General features: G+C 42.9%; 2 protein-coding genes across 2 annotated transcripts in view; both read left to right on the top strand.

Annotated features, from left to right (window-relative positions):
- The window catches only part of LOC133548903 (noelin-like), a 6,379-nt gene extending 1,050 nt beyond the window's left edge, over positions 1-5,329 (top strand). Inside the window, exons 3-6 of the mRNA XM_061893859.1 lie at positions 3,675-3,830; positions 3,964-4,174; positions 4,240-4,346; positions 4,411-5,329. Of these exons, the coding sequence (XP_061749843.1) occupies positions 3,675-3,830; positions 3,964-4,174; positions 4,240-4,346; positions 4,411-5,073 (1,137 nt within the window). The 3' untranslated portion in view covers positions 5,074-5,329. The remainder of the gene's footprint in view (positions 1-3,674; positions 3,831-3,963; positions 4,175-4,239; positions 4,347-4,410) is intronic.
- Positions 5,330-7,816: 2,487 nt separating this feature from the next.
- The window catches only part of pomt1 (protein-O-mannosyltransferase 1), a 27,169-nt gene continuing 17,485 nt past the window's right edge, over positions 7,817-17,500 (top strand). The window contains exons 1-4 of the mRNA XM_061893853.1: positions 7,817-7,984; positions 11,940-12,052; positions 12,146-12,252; positions 12,330-12,380. Of these exons, the coding sequence (XP_061749837.1) occupies positions 11,940-12,052; positions 12,146-12,252; positions 12,330-12,380 (271 nt within the window). The 5' untranslated portion in view covers positions 7,817-7,984. The remainder of the gene's footprint in view (positions 7,985-11,939; positions 12,053-12,145; positions 12,253-12,329; positions 12,381-17,500) is intronic.

The following is a 17,500-nucleotide window of genomic DNA, read 5'->3' as shown; positions in this document are numbered from 1 at the left end:
AGACAACATTGAAGTGTAAAGTGACTCACATATAACATAACATTTTAGCAAGTGTGATGTCACTTTTTTACACTAAAATCTATGGACCTGCTTTTTACTGTTCTACTGTACATTGGAAAACTGTTTACCACACACACACACACACACACACACATCCAAACACGCACACAACTTAAAACACTAATCGAAATACGGACACACAAATTAAAACACTCGCACAAATTGAAATACGGACACACAAGTTAAAACACACAAATTGACGAACGGACACACAAATTAAAACACAATTGAATTACAGACACACAAATTATAACACACACACACAAATCGAAATACGGAAACACTAATTAAAACACACAAAAATCGAAATATGGACACAAATTAAAACGCACACAAATCGAAATAGAGACAAATTAAAACACACAAATCCAAATACGTACACACAAATTAAAACACACACAATTGAAATACAGACACACAAATTATAACACACACACATCGAAATACGGACACACAGATTAAAACACACAATCAACAAACTGACACACAAATTAAAACACACAAATCGAAATATATGCACACTAATCAGAACAAACACACATATAAGGACACACAAATTAAAACACACACACAAATCGAAATACGGACACACAAATTAAAACACTTACAGAAATTGAAATACAGACACACAAGTTAAAACACACAAATTGACGAACGGACACACAAATTAAAACACACACAATTGAATTACAGACACATTATAACACACACACACACAAATCGAAATACGGACACTAATTAAAACACACAAAAATCAAAATATGGACACACAAATTAAAACACAATCGAAATACAGACACACATTAAAACACACACAAATATAAAATACAGACACAAATTAAAACACAAACATCGAAATACGGACGTACAAATTAAAACACACACACATCGAAATACGGACACACAAATTAAAAACACACAAATCGAAATACAGACACACAAATTAAACCACACACACATCGAAATACGGACACACAAATTAAAACACACAAAAATCCACAAACGGACACACAAATTAAAACACACACACACATCGAAATACAGGCACACTAATTAAAACAAACACACACATCGAAATAAGGACCCACAAAATAAAACACATACACACATCGAAATACGGACACACAAATTAAATCACACTTAAATCAAAATACGGACACACAAATGAAAACACAAAAATCAACAAACGGACACACAAATTAAAACACACATTAATCGAAATACAGGCACACTAATCAAAACAAACACACACATCGAAATAAGGACACACAAATTAAAACACACACACATTGAAATACAGACAGATAAAACACAAACAAATTGAAATATGGACACACAAATTAAACCAAACACACACACATTGAAATACGGACACACCAATTAAAACACACACACAAATCGACAAACGGACACAAAAATTAAAACGCACACAAATTGAAATACAGAAACAATAATTAAAACACACACAGATCGAAATACGGACACACAAATTAAAACACACACAAATTGAAATACAGAAATTAAATGTAATTTCAGTTCTGATGTGTCTTGTACATGTTGGAACGGACAAATAAAAATGATTCTGATTCTGATTTTAAAACACACAAATTGAAATATGGACACACGTATTAAAACACACAAATGGAAATACAGACAAATTAAAACACACACAAATCGGATTACATACTTACATTGAAACACACACACACCAAAATACAAACACAAATTAAAACAGAAATCCAAATACAGACAGACAAATCGAAATACGGACACACAAATTACAACACACACACAAATCGAAATACAGTCACAAAAATTTAAACACACACACACATCGAAATACGACACACAAATTAAAACACGTACACACACAAATCGAAATACAGTCACAAAAATTAAAACACACACACAAATCGAATGGAAATACAGACACACAAATTAAAAGACACACACAAATGGAAATACAGACACACAAATTAAAAGACACACACAATTGGAAATACAGACACACAAACTAAAAGACACATACAAATGGAAATACAGACACACAAATTAAGACACACACAAGTGGAAATACAGACACACAAATTAAAACACACACACACACAAATCAAATACAGTCACAAAAATTAAAACACACACACACAAATTGAATGGAAATACAGACACACAAATTAAAAGACATACACAAATGGAAATACGGACACACAAATTAAAAGACACACACAAGTGGAAATACAGACACACAAACTAAAAGACACACACAAGTGGAAATACAGACACACAAATTAAAACACACACACACACAAATCCAATACAGTCACAAAAATTAAAACACACACACACAAATTGAATGGAAATACAGACACACAAATTAAAAGACATACACAAATGGAAATACGGACACACAAATTAAAAGACACACACAAGTGGAAATACAGACACACAAACTAAAAGACACATTCAAGTGGAAATACAGACACACAAATCAAAACACACGCACACAAATCAAATACAGTCACAAAAATTAAAACACACACACACAAATTGATTGGAAATACAGACACACAAATTAAAAGACACACACAAGTGGAAATACAGACACACAAATTAAAAGACACACACAAGTGGAAATTCAGACACACAAACTAAAAGACACACACAAGTGGAAATACGGACACACAAACTAAAAGACACACAAATGGAAATACAGACACACAAATTAAAACACACACACACAAATCAAATACAGTCACAAAAATTAAAACACACACACACAAATCGAATGGAAATACAGACACACAAATTAAAAGACACACACAAATGGAAATACAGACACAAATTAAAAGACACACACGAGTGGAAATACAGACACACAAATTAAAACACACACACACAAATGGAAATACAGTCACAAAAATTAAAAGACACACACACAAATCGAATGGAAATACAGACACACAAATTCAAAGACACACACAAATGGAATTATAGACACACAAATTAAAAGACACACACAAATGCAAATACAGACACACAAACTAAAAGAGACACACACACAAATGGAAGTAGGGACAAGCAGGTGCGACACCTGCTGGAGAAGCTATGGGAACTACACCTCTCTGTTAGCACGCATGCTAACTTTGTGGCGGTTAGCTTAGCATTCACAGTAAGGCACTAACAACAATTTTTTAGGTTAAAAAAAATGGCAGCTCAGTCGGCAGAATTTTACAGTAAAAAATATGTAGTAGCGGTTTTACAGTACAGTGAATATAAAAAGTATTACATTTACAGTAAAGAACCTCATTTGCCGTAAAGCGGGCCAGCATCTTTTGTAGCAGAACTATTTCCCTACGTGCAGAAAATGTAACTAAAATGTAAAGTAACATTTTGGCCGCTGAGCTGGCAGTTTTTTACCGTCAAATCTGGGGCTGTGCTTTTTACAGTATTTTACTGTAAATGATCGTCAATTATTGTCACCGTGATAGTTTTTACAGAACACTTGCAAGAAACCCAGGGTTCTGTTTTGGCACCAGACCAGAACCCTGACCTAACCCGCCTTGCACGCCAGCCTCTTACCGCTCGGAACCAATCGTCTTGCTGACGCGACGCAGGTGCAGAACATGAGCCGCTCCATCGAAGTCCTGGACCAGCGCACGCGGCGAGACCTGCACGTGGTGGAGAAGATGGAGGCGGAGCTAAAAGGCCTGGAGAACAAGTTCAAGCAGGTGGAGGAGGGGCATGAGAGCAACGCCGCCCGGCAGTACCAGGTGAGCGCGCACTCTCTCTCAACCACCGAGCTAAAAGCCACCAGGCAAAACTCCTGAAGTTGCCAGGGACTGAGGTTTGGTTGCACGAGCTCAGGCGGTTCTGGGCGGGTAGTGACCAGAACCCGGTGCTCAGTCCATCAAGGTGAAGATGGAGGAGCTGCGGCCGCTCATCCCGCTGCTGGAGGCCTACAAGGCGGACGCCCTGCTGGTCCGACGCTTCAAGGAGGAGGCGGCCAACGTGACGGCGCTGCTGCAGGACCAGCTGGGAGCCCTGGACTACCAAGACCTGCACGGCCGCGTGGCGAGCCTGGAGGAGCGGCTGAGGGCCTGCATGCAGCGACTAGGTGAGCCGGCGCCGGGCGTCTGTCCGACGCCAGCGCCGTTTGACCCGTGCGCTCTGCTTTTCTAGCTTGCGGGAAGCTGACCAGGATCGCCGAGCCGGTCACCATCAAGACCTCGGGGTCCAGGTTCGGCTCGTGGATGACGGACCCGCTGGCGCCGGCGGGGGACAACCGGGTAAGTTGGCAGGTGGCGTTGGCCGAGCGGGCGCCGCATCATTCCGCCCTCTGCTGTGCCGCAGGTGTGGTACATGGACGGTTACCATAACAACCGCTTCGTCCGGGAGTACAAGTCCGTGCAGGACTTCATGAGCGGCGACAACTTCACCTCGCACCGCCTGCCCCACCCCTGGTCCGGGACGGGTCAGGTGGTCTACAACGGCTCGCTGTTCTTCAACAAGTTCCAGAGTCACACGCTGATCAAGTTCGACTTGAGGTCGTCGCTCATCGTGCGCTCGCGCCCGCTGGACATGGCGGGCTACAACAACATGTACCACTACTCCTGGGGGGGGCACTCCGACATCGACCTGATGGTGGACGAGGGCGGGCTGTGGGCCGTCTACGCCACCAACCAGAACGCGGGGAACATCGTGCTCAGCCGGCTGGACCCCGACAGTCTGCAGGTGGTCCGCAGCTGGACCACCAACCATCCCAAGCGCAGCGCCGGCGAGGCCTTCATGATCTGCGGGACTTTGTACGTCACCAACGGCTACTCGGGCGCCACCAAGGTCTACTACGCCTTCGCCACCAACTCCTCCACCTACGAGTACATCGACGTCCCCCTGGGCAACACCTATGGTCACCTGTCCATGCTGGACTACAACCCCCGAGACCGGGCGCTCTACGCCTGGAACAATGGCCGCCAGGTCCTCTACAACGTCACGCTCTACCACATCATACAGTGACACGCTATGATGTCATCGTCACGCTCTACCACATCATACAGTGACACGCTATGATGTCATCGTCACGCTCTACCACATCATACAGTGACACCCTATGATGTCATCGTCACGCTCTACCACATCATACAGTGACACCCTATGATGTCATCATCACATAGTACCACATCATACAGTGACACCCTATGATGTCATCGTCACACTACCACATCATACAGTGACACCCTATGATGTCATCATCACACCCTACCACATCATACAGTGACACGCTATGATGTCATCATCACACTACCACATCATACAGTGACACCCTATGATGTCATCATCACACTACCACATCATACAATGACACGCTATGATGTCATCGTCACATCACGCTCTACCACATCATACAGTGACATGCTATGATGTCATCGTCACATTGTACCACATCATACAATGACACGCTATGATGTCATCGTCACATCACGCTCTACCACATCATACAGTGACACGCTATGATGTCATCGTCACACTACCACATCATACAGTGACACCCTATGATGTCATCATCACACTACCACATCATACAATGACACGCTATGATGTCATCGTCACGCTCTACCACATCATACAGTGACATCCTATGATGTCATCGTCACGCTCTACCACATCATAAAGTGACACCCTATGATGTCATCATCACACTACCACATCATACAATGACACGCTATGATGTCATCGTCACATCACGCTCTACCACATCATACAGTGACATGCTATGATGTCATCGTCACATTGTACCACATCATACAATGACACGCTATGATGTCATCGTCACATCACGCTCTACCACATCATACAGTGACACGCTATGATGTCATCGTCACACTACCACATCATACAGTGACACCCTATGATGTCATCATCACACTACCACATCATACAGTGACACCCTATGATGTCATCGTCACGCTCTACCACATCATACAGTGACACGCTATGATGTCATCATCACGCTCTACCACATCATACAGTGACACCCTATGATGTCATCGTCACGCTCTACCACATCATACAGTGACATGCTATGATGTCATCGTCACACCCTACCACATCATACAGTGACACGCTATGATGTCATCGCCACGCCCTATCACATCATACAGTGACACGCTGTGATGTCATCATCACACTACCACATCATAAAGTGACACGCTGTGATGTCATCACATCACGCTCTACCACAACATACAGTGACACCCTATGATGTCATCATCATATCACACTCTACAACATCTTACAGTGACACGCTATGATGTCATTACATCACGCCCTACCACTTCATACAGTGACACCCTATGATGTCATCGTCACATCACGCTCTACCACATCATACAGTGACAAGTTATGATGTCTTCATCACGTCACGCTCTACCACATCATACAGTGACACCCTATGATGTCATCGTCACGCTCTACCACATCATACAGTGTCACGCTATGATGTCATCTTCACGTGAATTATATTATATTATATTTATATAGCGCTTTTCTTTAGTGACTCAAAGCGCTTTACATAGTGAAACCCAATATTTAAGTTACACTTAAACCAGTGTGGGTGGCACTGGGAGCAGGTGGGTAAAGTGTCTTGCCCAAGGACACAACGGCAGTGACTAGGGTGGCGGAAGCGGGAAACGAACCTGCAACCCTCAAGTTGCTGGCACGGCCACTCTACCAACCGAGCTATACCACATCATACAGTGACATGTTATGACGTCATCATCACGTCAAACTCTACTACATCATACAGTAACATGTTATGATGTCATCATCACGTCACACTCTACCACATCATACAGTAATGTGTTATGATGTCATCATCACGTCACACTCTACCACATTACACAGTGAAACGCTATGAGGTCATCATTGTGTCACATGAAAGTTACATGGTATGATGTCATGATCACGTCACAGCATCATGTCACGCTCTACCACATTGTACATTGGCGCATTAAAATGTTATCACAGCACGCTCTGACACAACATAGATTGTCGTGCCATGACGTCATCAGCACGCCACGCTCTACCACATGTAGGGGTGCCTTGCTATGATGTCATCATCTGACGCCTGCCCCTGCACACCATACAGGGAGGTGATATGATGTCACGGCATCCACTTGCGACGTGATTGCGTCACGCTCTAACACGTCACATATTAGCCCACGGTCACATGACTCTGTGACATTCCATAGAAATTTAGTAAGATTTTTGTACACATTACGGTCACGTGCGTGAAGTTCGCACTAAAGGCGTGTGTGTGTGTGTGCGTGTGTGTGTGTGAGAAATAACGACTAGCTAGCAGCAATACAAATGTTTCTAATTGAATCTTTGCGAACAACTCTGGACCCGCCAAGGTCACGTGTTCATTCAGGAAGTACTTATATGGTCATTGTTAGTGTAAGCAACCATTTATAACTTATTCTCCTAGTGACAACTCTTTTTTCTATTCGACTTGTCAGCTAAAAAGTGCGTGGAATAAAGTTCAATAATCAACTTGATGGACTAGTTTGGTACAAAAAAAAAAAAGTAAAATCTCAGGTTGGTGTTTTTTAACGTCTTTATTGTAAAGTCATCAAAGAGACAATAAAAGTAGAAAATGAGACATAAGTTACCTAAAGCTTGCAATGGAATGATTATTTCTGCAGGAACGCAGAAGAAGTGACACAGGCGGGAGTGAGTGTTGTTGCCATAGCAACAAGCCGGCCCAGGAGCCAGGCAGCACTAATCGACAGGAAACATCGATCTCCTGCGAGCGGCTAACGGAGGAGACGCGGACTGACCGCCACCTGGCAGCTGCCCACCGCGGCCAAGATGACCCGACTGGCCGCTCCGAAGCTTCTGAGTCACCTGGCGGAGCTGCTGTGACGAGGTAAGTGTTAGCATAGCAAGCTAGCGTCATCAATAAGTCTGCTAGTTGGCGGCTAGCCTGGCTAATGCTAACAGCTATCGTGTTCTTCATGTTTGCCAACATTCTGAGGCCTCAGTTAACCATGAGCTATTTACAAAGCAAACACAACCTAAATGTGGTAACGAACATAGACACCTTGACCTATTTTAAGTTTAAAGCTTACAAATGTAACTCTAATGGTGTACAACAGTGGTCCTCATAGACATGTAAGGGGAGACAACATGGAGCGCTACTGCGCACTGGCGCTGACGAGACGCGGGGCGGCCATCTTGGAGTGGTGATCCGCTCCACTCAGTGCAATTCATTTAGCAGCAACCTGGGGATAGGTTGATTGGCAACACTAAATCGGCCCTAGTGTGTGAATGTTGTGTGTCTATCTGTGTTGGCCCTGCGATGAGGTGGCGACTTGTCCAGGGTGTACCCCGCCTTCGGCACGATTGTAGCTGAGATAGGCGCCAGCGACCCCAAAAGGGAATAAGCGGTAGAAAATGGATGGATGGATGAACTGTCAGTGCATTTCATTCATCTTACCTCACTGAATACCACTCATTTTCACCCCCTTTTTTGATCCTACGCTTAGCTACGATAAAGGACACATGTTTTATTATCTATAGTTTGCTTAACAGTAATATAATATTCTTATATGCTACAAGTGACCGGACGTCCCAGATCAAAACTGGGAATATAATCCCAGAGAAGGGTCAGCTATTTTGAAATTGAAGAAACAATATGATGAGGTTATATATATATATATGCGTAATTCCTACATAAACAATGAATGAATATATTAGATATATACATATCTTGTAGACCAGGGGTCGGGAACCTTTTTGGCTGAGAGAGCCAAGAATCCGAATATTTTCAAATGTATTTCCGTAAGCCATATAATTTTTTTTTTCAACACTGAACACAACTAAACGCGTGCATTTTTAAGTAAGACCAACATTACTAGAGTATAATAGGTCTCGTATTCTTTGTAATAACATTGATATTCTGAAGCTAACTGTGGAGGGGGCGTGGCCTGCGGGCCTGCAGCGAGACGGGGTGTGCCAGGACCGGCCTCGAAATCAGTGACAGGTGCGTAGACAACCCACCCGGGCCTTGTTATCTAATCACCTGTCGGTCTGTTATAAGCAGCAGCCAGGAGGAGAGACAGGGTTGGAAAAGATTTCTTGAATAAATCTAACCTGTACTTTTTAATGAAATTACCTTCTTTGAATGTCTTTCCCGCCCTAGCAACATACTTGTCGACTCTTGCGATCTTTCCGGGAAACACCCGAATATCAATTCCCCTCCCGACAGTCTCCAGGGGCTTTTAATATCGCGGTTTTGACCCAGACAATGATATCAAGGGCGTGCCATGATGGCACTGCCTTTAGTGTACTCAACAACCTACCATCTTGTCCGCTTTTCAACCATGTTAACAGCGTGCCGGCCCAGTCACATCATGTGTTGGGTTGCTGACCCCTGACCTAAACCCACCTATAAGCTTTTTTATAGATGTACAATAAAACTCCTCATAGGAAGTTGCCATTTGTTATATTTGTTCTAACGTCCATCCATCCATCTTCTTCCGCTTATCCGAGGTCGGGCCGCGGGGGCAACAGCCTAAGCAGGGAAACCCAGACTTCCCTCTCCCCAGCCACTTCGTCTAGCTCTTCCCGGAGGATCCCGAGGCGTTCCCAGGCCAGCCGGGAGACATAGTCTTTCCAACGTGGCCTCCTACCGGTTGGACGTGCCCTAAACACCTCCCTAGGGAGGCGTTCGGGTGGCATCCTGACCAGATGCCCGAACCACCTCATCTGGCTCCTCTCCATGTGGAGGAGCAGCGGCTTTACTTTGAGTTCCTCCCGGATGGCAGAGCTTCTCACCCTATCTCTAAGGGAGAGGAAACTCATTTGGGCCGCTTGTACCCGTGATCTTATCCTTTCGGTCATGACCCAAAGCTCATGACCATAGGTGAGGATGGGAACGTAGATCGACCGGTAAATTGAGAGCTTTGCCTTCCGGCTCAGCTCCTTCTTCACCACAACGGATCGATACAACGTCCGCATTACTGAAGACGCCGCACCGATCCGCCTGTCGATCTCACCATCCACTCTTCCCTCACTCGTGAACAAGACTCCTAGGTACTTGAGCTCCTCCACTTGGGGCAGGGTCTCTTCCCCAACCCGGAGATGGCACTCCACCCTTTTCCGGGCGAGAACCATGGACTCGGACTTGGAGGTGCTGATTCTCATTCCGGTCGCTTCACACTCGGCTGCGAACCGATCCAGTGAGAGCTGAAGATCCCGGTCAGATGAAGCCATCAGGACCACATCATCTGCAAAAAGCAGAGACCTAATCCTGCGGTCACCAAACCGGAACCCCTCAACGCCTTGACTGCGCCTAGAAATTCTGTCCATAAAAGTTATGAACAGAATGGGTGACAAAGGACAGCCTTGGCGGAGTCCAACCCTCACTGGAAACGTGTCCGACTTACTGCCAGCAATGCGGACCAAGATCTGACACTGATCATACAGGGAGCGGACCGCCACAATAAGACAGTCCGGTACCCCATACTCTCTGAGCACTCCCCACAGGACTTCCCGAGGGACACGGTCCAATGCCTTCTCCAAGTCCACAAAGCACATGTAGACTGGTTGGGCAAACTCCCATGCACCCTCAAGAACCCTGCCCAGAGTATAGAGCTGGTCCACAGTTCCACGACCAGGACGAAAACCACACTGTTCCTCCTGAATCCGAGGTTGGACTATCCGACGTAGCCTCCTCTCCAGCACACCTGAATAAACTTAACGTTCCTGACATAAATACAATGCGCATTAATGAACATATCAAATATAAATGTGACAGATCGGAGCAAAAAAGGTTGGAGACCCCTGGTGTACAGTAGAGTAGAATAGAATTTACTTTATTTATCCCTGGGGGGGAATTCAGCACCACAGTTCGCTCTCAATAAACAATTAGGTATTTTTTGCATGTGAATACTATAAATACGGTCTATTATACAGCATTATTCACATGTGAATAATATAAATACAGTTTATTGTACAGCATTATTCACATGTGAATAATATAAATACAGTTTATTGTACAGCATTATCGGTTGCTTCTGCAATATGTTTGAGATTTGTGAAAGTGAAAGTGGTGGAACTTACTTGTCTTCCCTCTTGTCTCCATCGATTTCTCTCTCTTTTTGTGTGGTGGACACTAAGGCCAAGACCAGGAGTGTGTTGGACCGTCCTATTGCAGTACAGGCAGTGGGGACCAATGGCAGACTCTTCCAGTTCATGGTCTTCCAGCTCACTAATTCAGGACGTACTGTAAATTACGGACTATAAGGCGCTATTTCTTTTCCCGCGCTTTGAACCTTGCGGCTTATAAAACGGTGCAGCTAATTTGTGAAGAAAAAGCAAGGAGGCGGACAGGTAGGATATTGTTTGTCCTATGGCTTGCTTACTGCAGGTGTTACTGGGCGAACATCAACAGTGATGCCCCATGCTTCGGGCTTTCAACCGGAATTGCAAGTGCCGTTCCGTCTTCTATCCGTCCATAGCGTTTCTACTCGTATGGGTTTGTCCTTCATCGCTCCAAGCGGATGTTTGTCAGTTTTACAATATAACTAAAGCAATTCATACGTACTAAACCGTCCCATGTGTGATGTTTTTAGTAGTGTTTTGTGCTTACATGTATTTATACGTAATGTAATCTAGCTAGCATTGGTAGCATTAGCTAATATGCTAACACGTTTACAAATGTACCGTATTTCCTTGACGTCCCACTGGGGGGAGTTTTCCTTGCCCTTATGTGGGCTCTACCGAGGATGTCGTTGTGGTTTGTGCAGCCCTTTGAGACACTAGTGATTTAGGGCTATATAAATACACATTGATTGATTGATTGATTGATTATTCACAAGATGCTGCAGCTCCCCCTGGTGGTGACTGCCAGAGTGGACCTGGTTCTGCTGCTGCTCACACTGATCTCCTTCTGGACCCGACTCTCCCGCCTCAGCTACCCCAACGCCGTGGTGTGCGTACTACTCCTGTACTCATGTACTGTACATCTGTAATAAAACTTACTTCTAGTGTGTGTGTGTGTGTGTGTGTGTGTGTGTGTGTGCAGGTTTGACGAGGTCTACTATGGACAGTTTGTGTCTCTCTACATGAAGAGAGTCTTCTTCGTGGACGACAGCGGACCACCGCTTGGTCACATGATTCTGGCCTTAGGTGGTAAGTTGCCATGGCAACAACACACACATTTGTCTTTATATATGAAATAATTATTGTGTGTTTGTGCGCACTCACAGCTTACTTGGGAGGATTTGATGGAAACTTCATGTGGAACAGAATTGGAGCAGGTACACAGTTGTATTATTATTTATTATTTATCTTTCAACTTTCTACCACCCAATTATATCCCTGCACTGTGTGTGTTTGTTTTGTATCACAGAGTATCCCTGTGTGTGTTTGTTTTGTATCACAGAATATCGCTGTGTGTGTGTTTGTTTTGTATCACAGAGTATCCCTGTGTGTGTTTGTTTTGTATCACAGAGTATCCCTGCGTGTGTTTGTTTTGTGTCAAAGTATCCCTGTGTGTGTTTGTTTAGTATCACAGGGTATCCCTGTGTGTGTTTGTTTTGCATCACAGAGTATCCCTGGTGTGTTTGTTTTGTGTCACAGAATATCGCTGTGTGTGTGTTTGTTTTGTATCACAGAGTATCCCTGTGTGTGTGTTTGTTTTGTATCACATAGTATCCCTGTGTGTGTTTGTTTTGTATCACAGAGTATCCCTGTGTGTGTTTGTTTTGTATCACAGAGTATCCCTGTGTGTGTTTGTTTTGTATCACAGAGTATCCCTGTGTGTGTTTGTTTTGTATCACAGAGTATCCCTGTGTGTGTTTGTTTTGTATCACAGAGTATCCCTGCGTGTGTTTGTTTTGTATCACAGAGTATCGCTGTGTGTGTGTTTGTTTTGTATCACAGAGTATCCCTGTGTGTGTTTGTTTTGTATCACAGAGTATCCCTGTATGTGTTTGTTTTGTATCACAGAGTATCCCTGCGTGTGTTTGTTTTGTATCACAGAGTATCGCTGTGTGTGTGTTTGTTTTGTATCACAGAGTATCGCTGTGTGTGTGTTTGTTTTGTATCACAGAGTATCGCTGTGTGTGTGTGTTTGTTTTGTATCACACAGTATCCCTGCGTGTGTTTGTTTTGTATCACAGAGTATCCCAGTGTGTGTTTGTTTTGTATCACAGAGTATCCCTGTGATTTGTCTGTTTTGTATCACAGAGTATCCCTGTGTGTGTTTGTTTTGTATCACACAGTATCCCTGTGTGTGTTTTGTTTTGTATCACAGAGTATCCCTGTGTGTTTGTTTTGTATCACAGAGTATCCCTGTGTGTGTTTTGTATCACAGAGTATCCCTGTGTGTGTTTTGTTTTGTATCACAGAGTATCCCTGTGTGTGTTTTGTATCACAGAGTATCCCTGTGTGTTTGTTTTGTATCACAGAGTATCCCTGTGTGTGTTTTGTATCACAGAGTATCCCTGTGTGTGTTTTGTTTTGTATCACAGAGTATCCCTGTGTGTTTGTTTTGTGTTAGAGTATCCGTGCATGTGTTTGTTTTGTATCACAGAGTATCCCGTGGTGTGTTTGTTTTGTATCACATAGTATCGCTGTGTGTGTGTTTGTTTTGTATCACAGAGTATCCCTATGTGTGTGTTTGTTTTGTATCACATAGTATCCCTGTGTGTGTTTGTTTTGTGTCACAGAGTATCCCTGTGTGTGTTTGTTTTGTATCACACAGTATCACTGTGTGTGTTTTTTTTGTATCACACAGTATCCCTGTGTGTGTTTGTTTTGTATCACACAGTATCCCTGTATGTGTTTGTTTTGTATCACAGAGTATCCCTACGTGTGTTTGTTTTGTATCACACAGTATCCCTGTGTGTGTTTGTTTTGTATCACACAGTATCCCTGTGTGTGTTTGTTTTGTATCACACAGTATCCCTGTGTGTGTTTTGTTTTGTATCACAGAGTATCGCTGTGTGTGTGTGTTTGTTTTGTATCACACAGTATCCCTGCGTGTGTTTGTTTTGTATCACACAGTATCCCTGTGTGTGTTTGTTTTGTATCACACAGTATCCCTGTGTGTGTTTTGTTTTGTATCACAGAGTATCCCTGTGTGTTTGTTTTGTATCACAGAGTATCCCTGTGTGTGTTTTGTATCACAGAGTATCCCTGTGTGTGTTTTGTTTTGTATCACAGAGTATCCCTGTGTGTGTTTTGTATCACAGAGTATCCCTGTGTGTTTGTTTTGTATCACAGAGTATCCCTGTGTGTGTTTTGTATCACAGAGTATCCCTGTGTGTGTTTTGTTTTGTATCACAGAGTATCCCTGTGTGTTTGTTTTGTGTTAGAGTATCCGTGCATGTGTTTGTTTTGTATCACAGAGTATCCCGTGGTGTGTTTGTTTTGTATCACATAGTATCGCTGTGTGTGTGTTTGTTTTGTATCACAGAGTATCCCTATGTGTGTGTTTGTTTTGTATCACATAGTATCCCTGTGTGTGTTTGTTTTGTGTCACAGAGTATCCCTGTGTGTGTTTGTTTTGTATCACACAGTATCACTGTGTGTGTTTTTTTTGTATCACACAGTATCCCTGTGTGTGTTTGTTTTGTATCACACAGTATCCCTGTATGTGTTTGTTTTGTATCACAGAGTATCCCTACGTGTGTTTGTTTTGTATCACACAGTATCCCTGTGTGTGTTTGTTTTGTATCACAGAGTATCCCTGGTGTGTTTGTTTTGTGTCAAAGTATCCCTGTGTGTGTTTGTTTTGAATCACAGAGTATCGCTATGTGTGTTTGTTTTGTGTTACAGAGTATCCCTGTGTGTGTTTGTTTTGTATCACAGAGTATCCCTGTGTGTGTTTGTTTTGTATCACTGAGTATCTCTGCGTGTGTTTGTTTTGTATCACACAGTATCCCTGTGTGTGTTTGTTTTGTATCACACAGTATCCCTGTATGTGTTTGTTTTGTATCACAGAGTATCCCTGTGTGTGTTTGTTTTGTATCACAGAGTATCCCTGTGTGTGTTTGTTTTGTATCACTGAGTATCTCTGCGTGTGTTTGTTTTGTATCACACAGTATCCCTGTGTGTGTTTGTTTTGTATCACACAGTATCCCTGTATGTGTTTGTTTTGTATCACAGAGTATCCCTACGTGTGTTTGTTTTGTATCACACAGTATCCCTGTGTGTGTTTGTTTTGTATCACACAGTATCCCTGTGTGTGTTTTGTTTTGTATCACAGAGTATCGCTGTGTGTGTGTGTTTGTTTTGTATCACACAGTATCCCTGCGTGTGTTTGTTTTGTATCACACAGTATCCCTGTGTGTGTTTGTTTTGTATCACACAGTATCCCTGTGTGTGTTTTGTTTTGTATCACAGAGTATCCCTGTGTGTTTGTTTTGTATCACAGAGTATCCCTGTGTGTGTTTTGTATCACAGAGTATCCCTGTGTGTGTTTTGTTTTGTATCACAGAGTATCCCTGTGTGTGTTTTGTATCACAGAGTATCCCTGTGTGTTTGTTTTGTATCACAGAGTATCCCTGTGTGTGTTTTGTATCACAGAGTATCCCTGTGTGTGTTTTGTTTTGTATCACAGAGTATCCCTGTGTGTTTGTTTTGTGTTAGAGTATCCGTGCATGTGTTTGTTTTGTATCACAGAGTATCCCGTGGTGTGTTTGTTTTGTATCACATAGTATCGCTGTGTGTGTGTTTGTTTTGTATCACAGAGTATCCCTATGTGTGTGTTTGTTTTGTATCACATAGTATCCCTGTGTGTGTTTGTTTTGTGTCACAGAGTATCCCTGTGTGTGTTTGTTTTGTATCACACAGTATCACTGTGTGTGTTTTTTTTGTATCACACAGTATCCCTGTGTGTGTTTGTTTTGTATCACACAGTATCCCTGTATGTGTTTGTTTTGTATCACAGAGTATCCCTACGTGTGTTTGTTTTGTATCACACAGTATCCCTGTGTGTGTTTGTTTTGTATCACAGAGTATCCCTGGTGTGTTTGTTTTGTGTCAAAGTATCCCTGTGTGTGTTTGTTTTGAATCACAGAGTATCGCTATGTGTGTTTGTTTTGTGTTACAGAGTATCCCTGTGTGTGTTTGTTTTGTATCACAGAGTATCCCTGTGTGTGTTTGTTTTGTATCACTGAGTATCTCTGCGTGTGTTTGTTTTGTATCACACAGTATCCCTGTGTGTGTTTGTTTTGTATCACACAGTATCCCTGTATGTGTTTGTTTTGTATCACAGAGTATCCCTGTGTGTGTTTGTTTTGTATCACAGAGTATCCCTGTGTGTGTTTGTTTTGTATCACTGAGTATCTCTGCGTGTGTTTGTTTTGTATCACACAGTATCCCTGTGTGTGTTTGTTTTGTATCACACAGTATCCCTGTATGTGTTTGTTTTGTATCACAGAGTATCCCTACGTGTGTTTGTTTTGTATCACACAGTATCCCTGTGTGTGTTTGTTTTGTATCACAGAGTATCCCTGGTGTGTTTGTTTTGTGTCAAAGTATCCCTGTGTGTGTTTGTTTTGAATCACAGAGTATCGCTATGTGTGTTTGTTTTGTGTTACAGAGTATCCCTGTGTGTGTTTGTTTTGTATCACAGAGTATCCCTGCGTGTGTTTGTTTTGTATCACAGAGTATCCCTGCGTGTGTTTGTTTTGTATCACAGAGTATCCCTGCGTGTGTTTGTTTTGTATCACAGAGAATCCCTATGTGTGTTTGTTTTGTATCACAGAGTATCCCTGTGTGTGTTTGTTTTGTATCACAGAGTATCCCTGTGGTGTGTTTGTTTTGTATCACAGGGTATCCCTGTGTGTGTTTGTTTTGTATCACAGAGTATCGCTATGTGTGTTTGTTTTGTGTTACAGAGTATCCCTGTGTGTGTTTGTTTTGTATCACAGAGTATCCCTGCGTGTGTTTGTTTTGTATCACAGAGTATCCCTGCGTGTGTTTGTTTTGTATCACAGAGTATCCCTGTGTGTGTTTGTTTTGTATCACAGAGTATCCCTGCGTGTGTTTGTTTTGTATCACAGAGTATCCCTGCGTGTGTTTGTTTTGTATCACAGAGTATCCCTGTGTGTGTTTGTTTTGTATCACAGAGTATCCCTGCGTGTGTTTGTTTTGTATCACAGAGTATCCCTGTGCGTGTTTGTTTTGCATCACAGAGTATCCCTGTGTGTGTTTGTTTTGTATCACAGAGTATCCCTGCGTGTGTTTGTTTTGCATCACAGAGTATCCCTGTGTGTGTTTGTTTTGTATCACAGAGTATCACTGTGTGTGTTTGTTTTGTATCACAGAGTATCCCTGCGTGTGTTTGTTTTGTATCACAGAGTATCACTGTGTGTGTTTGTTTTGTATCACAGAGTATCCCTGCGTGTGTTTGTTTTGTATCACAGAG

This window comes from Nerophis ophidion, linkage group LG01 (assembly GCF_033978795.1).
Source record: "Nerophis ophidion isolate RoL-2023_Sa linkage group LG01, RoL_Noph_v1.0, whole genome shotgun sequence".
NCBI classification, from domain to species: Eukaryota; Metazoa; Chordata; class Actinopteri; order Syngnathiformes; family Syngnathidae; genus Nerophis; species Nerophis ophidion.
Note: the sequence above shows the minus strand (reverse complement) of the source record. Positions and strands in the feature narration are given on the sequence as shown.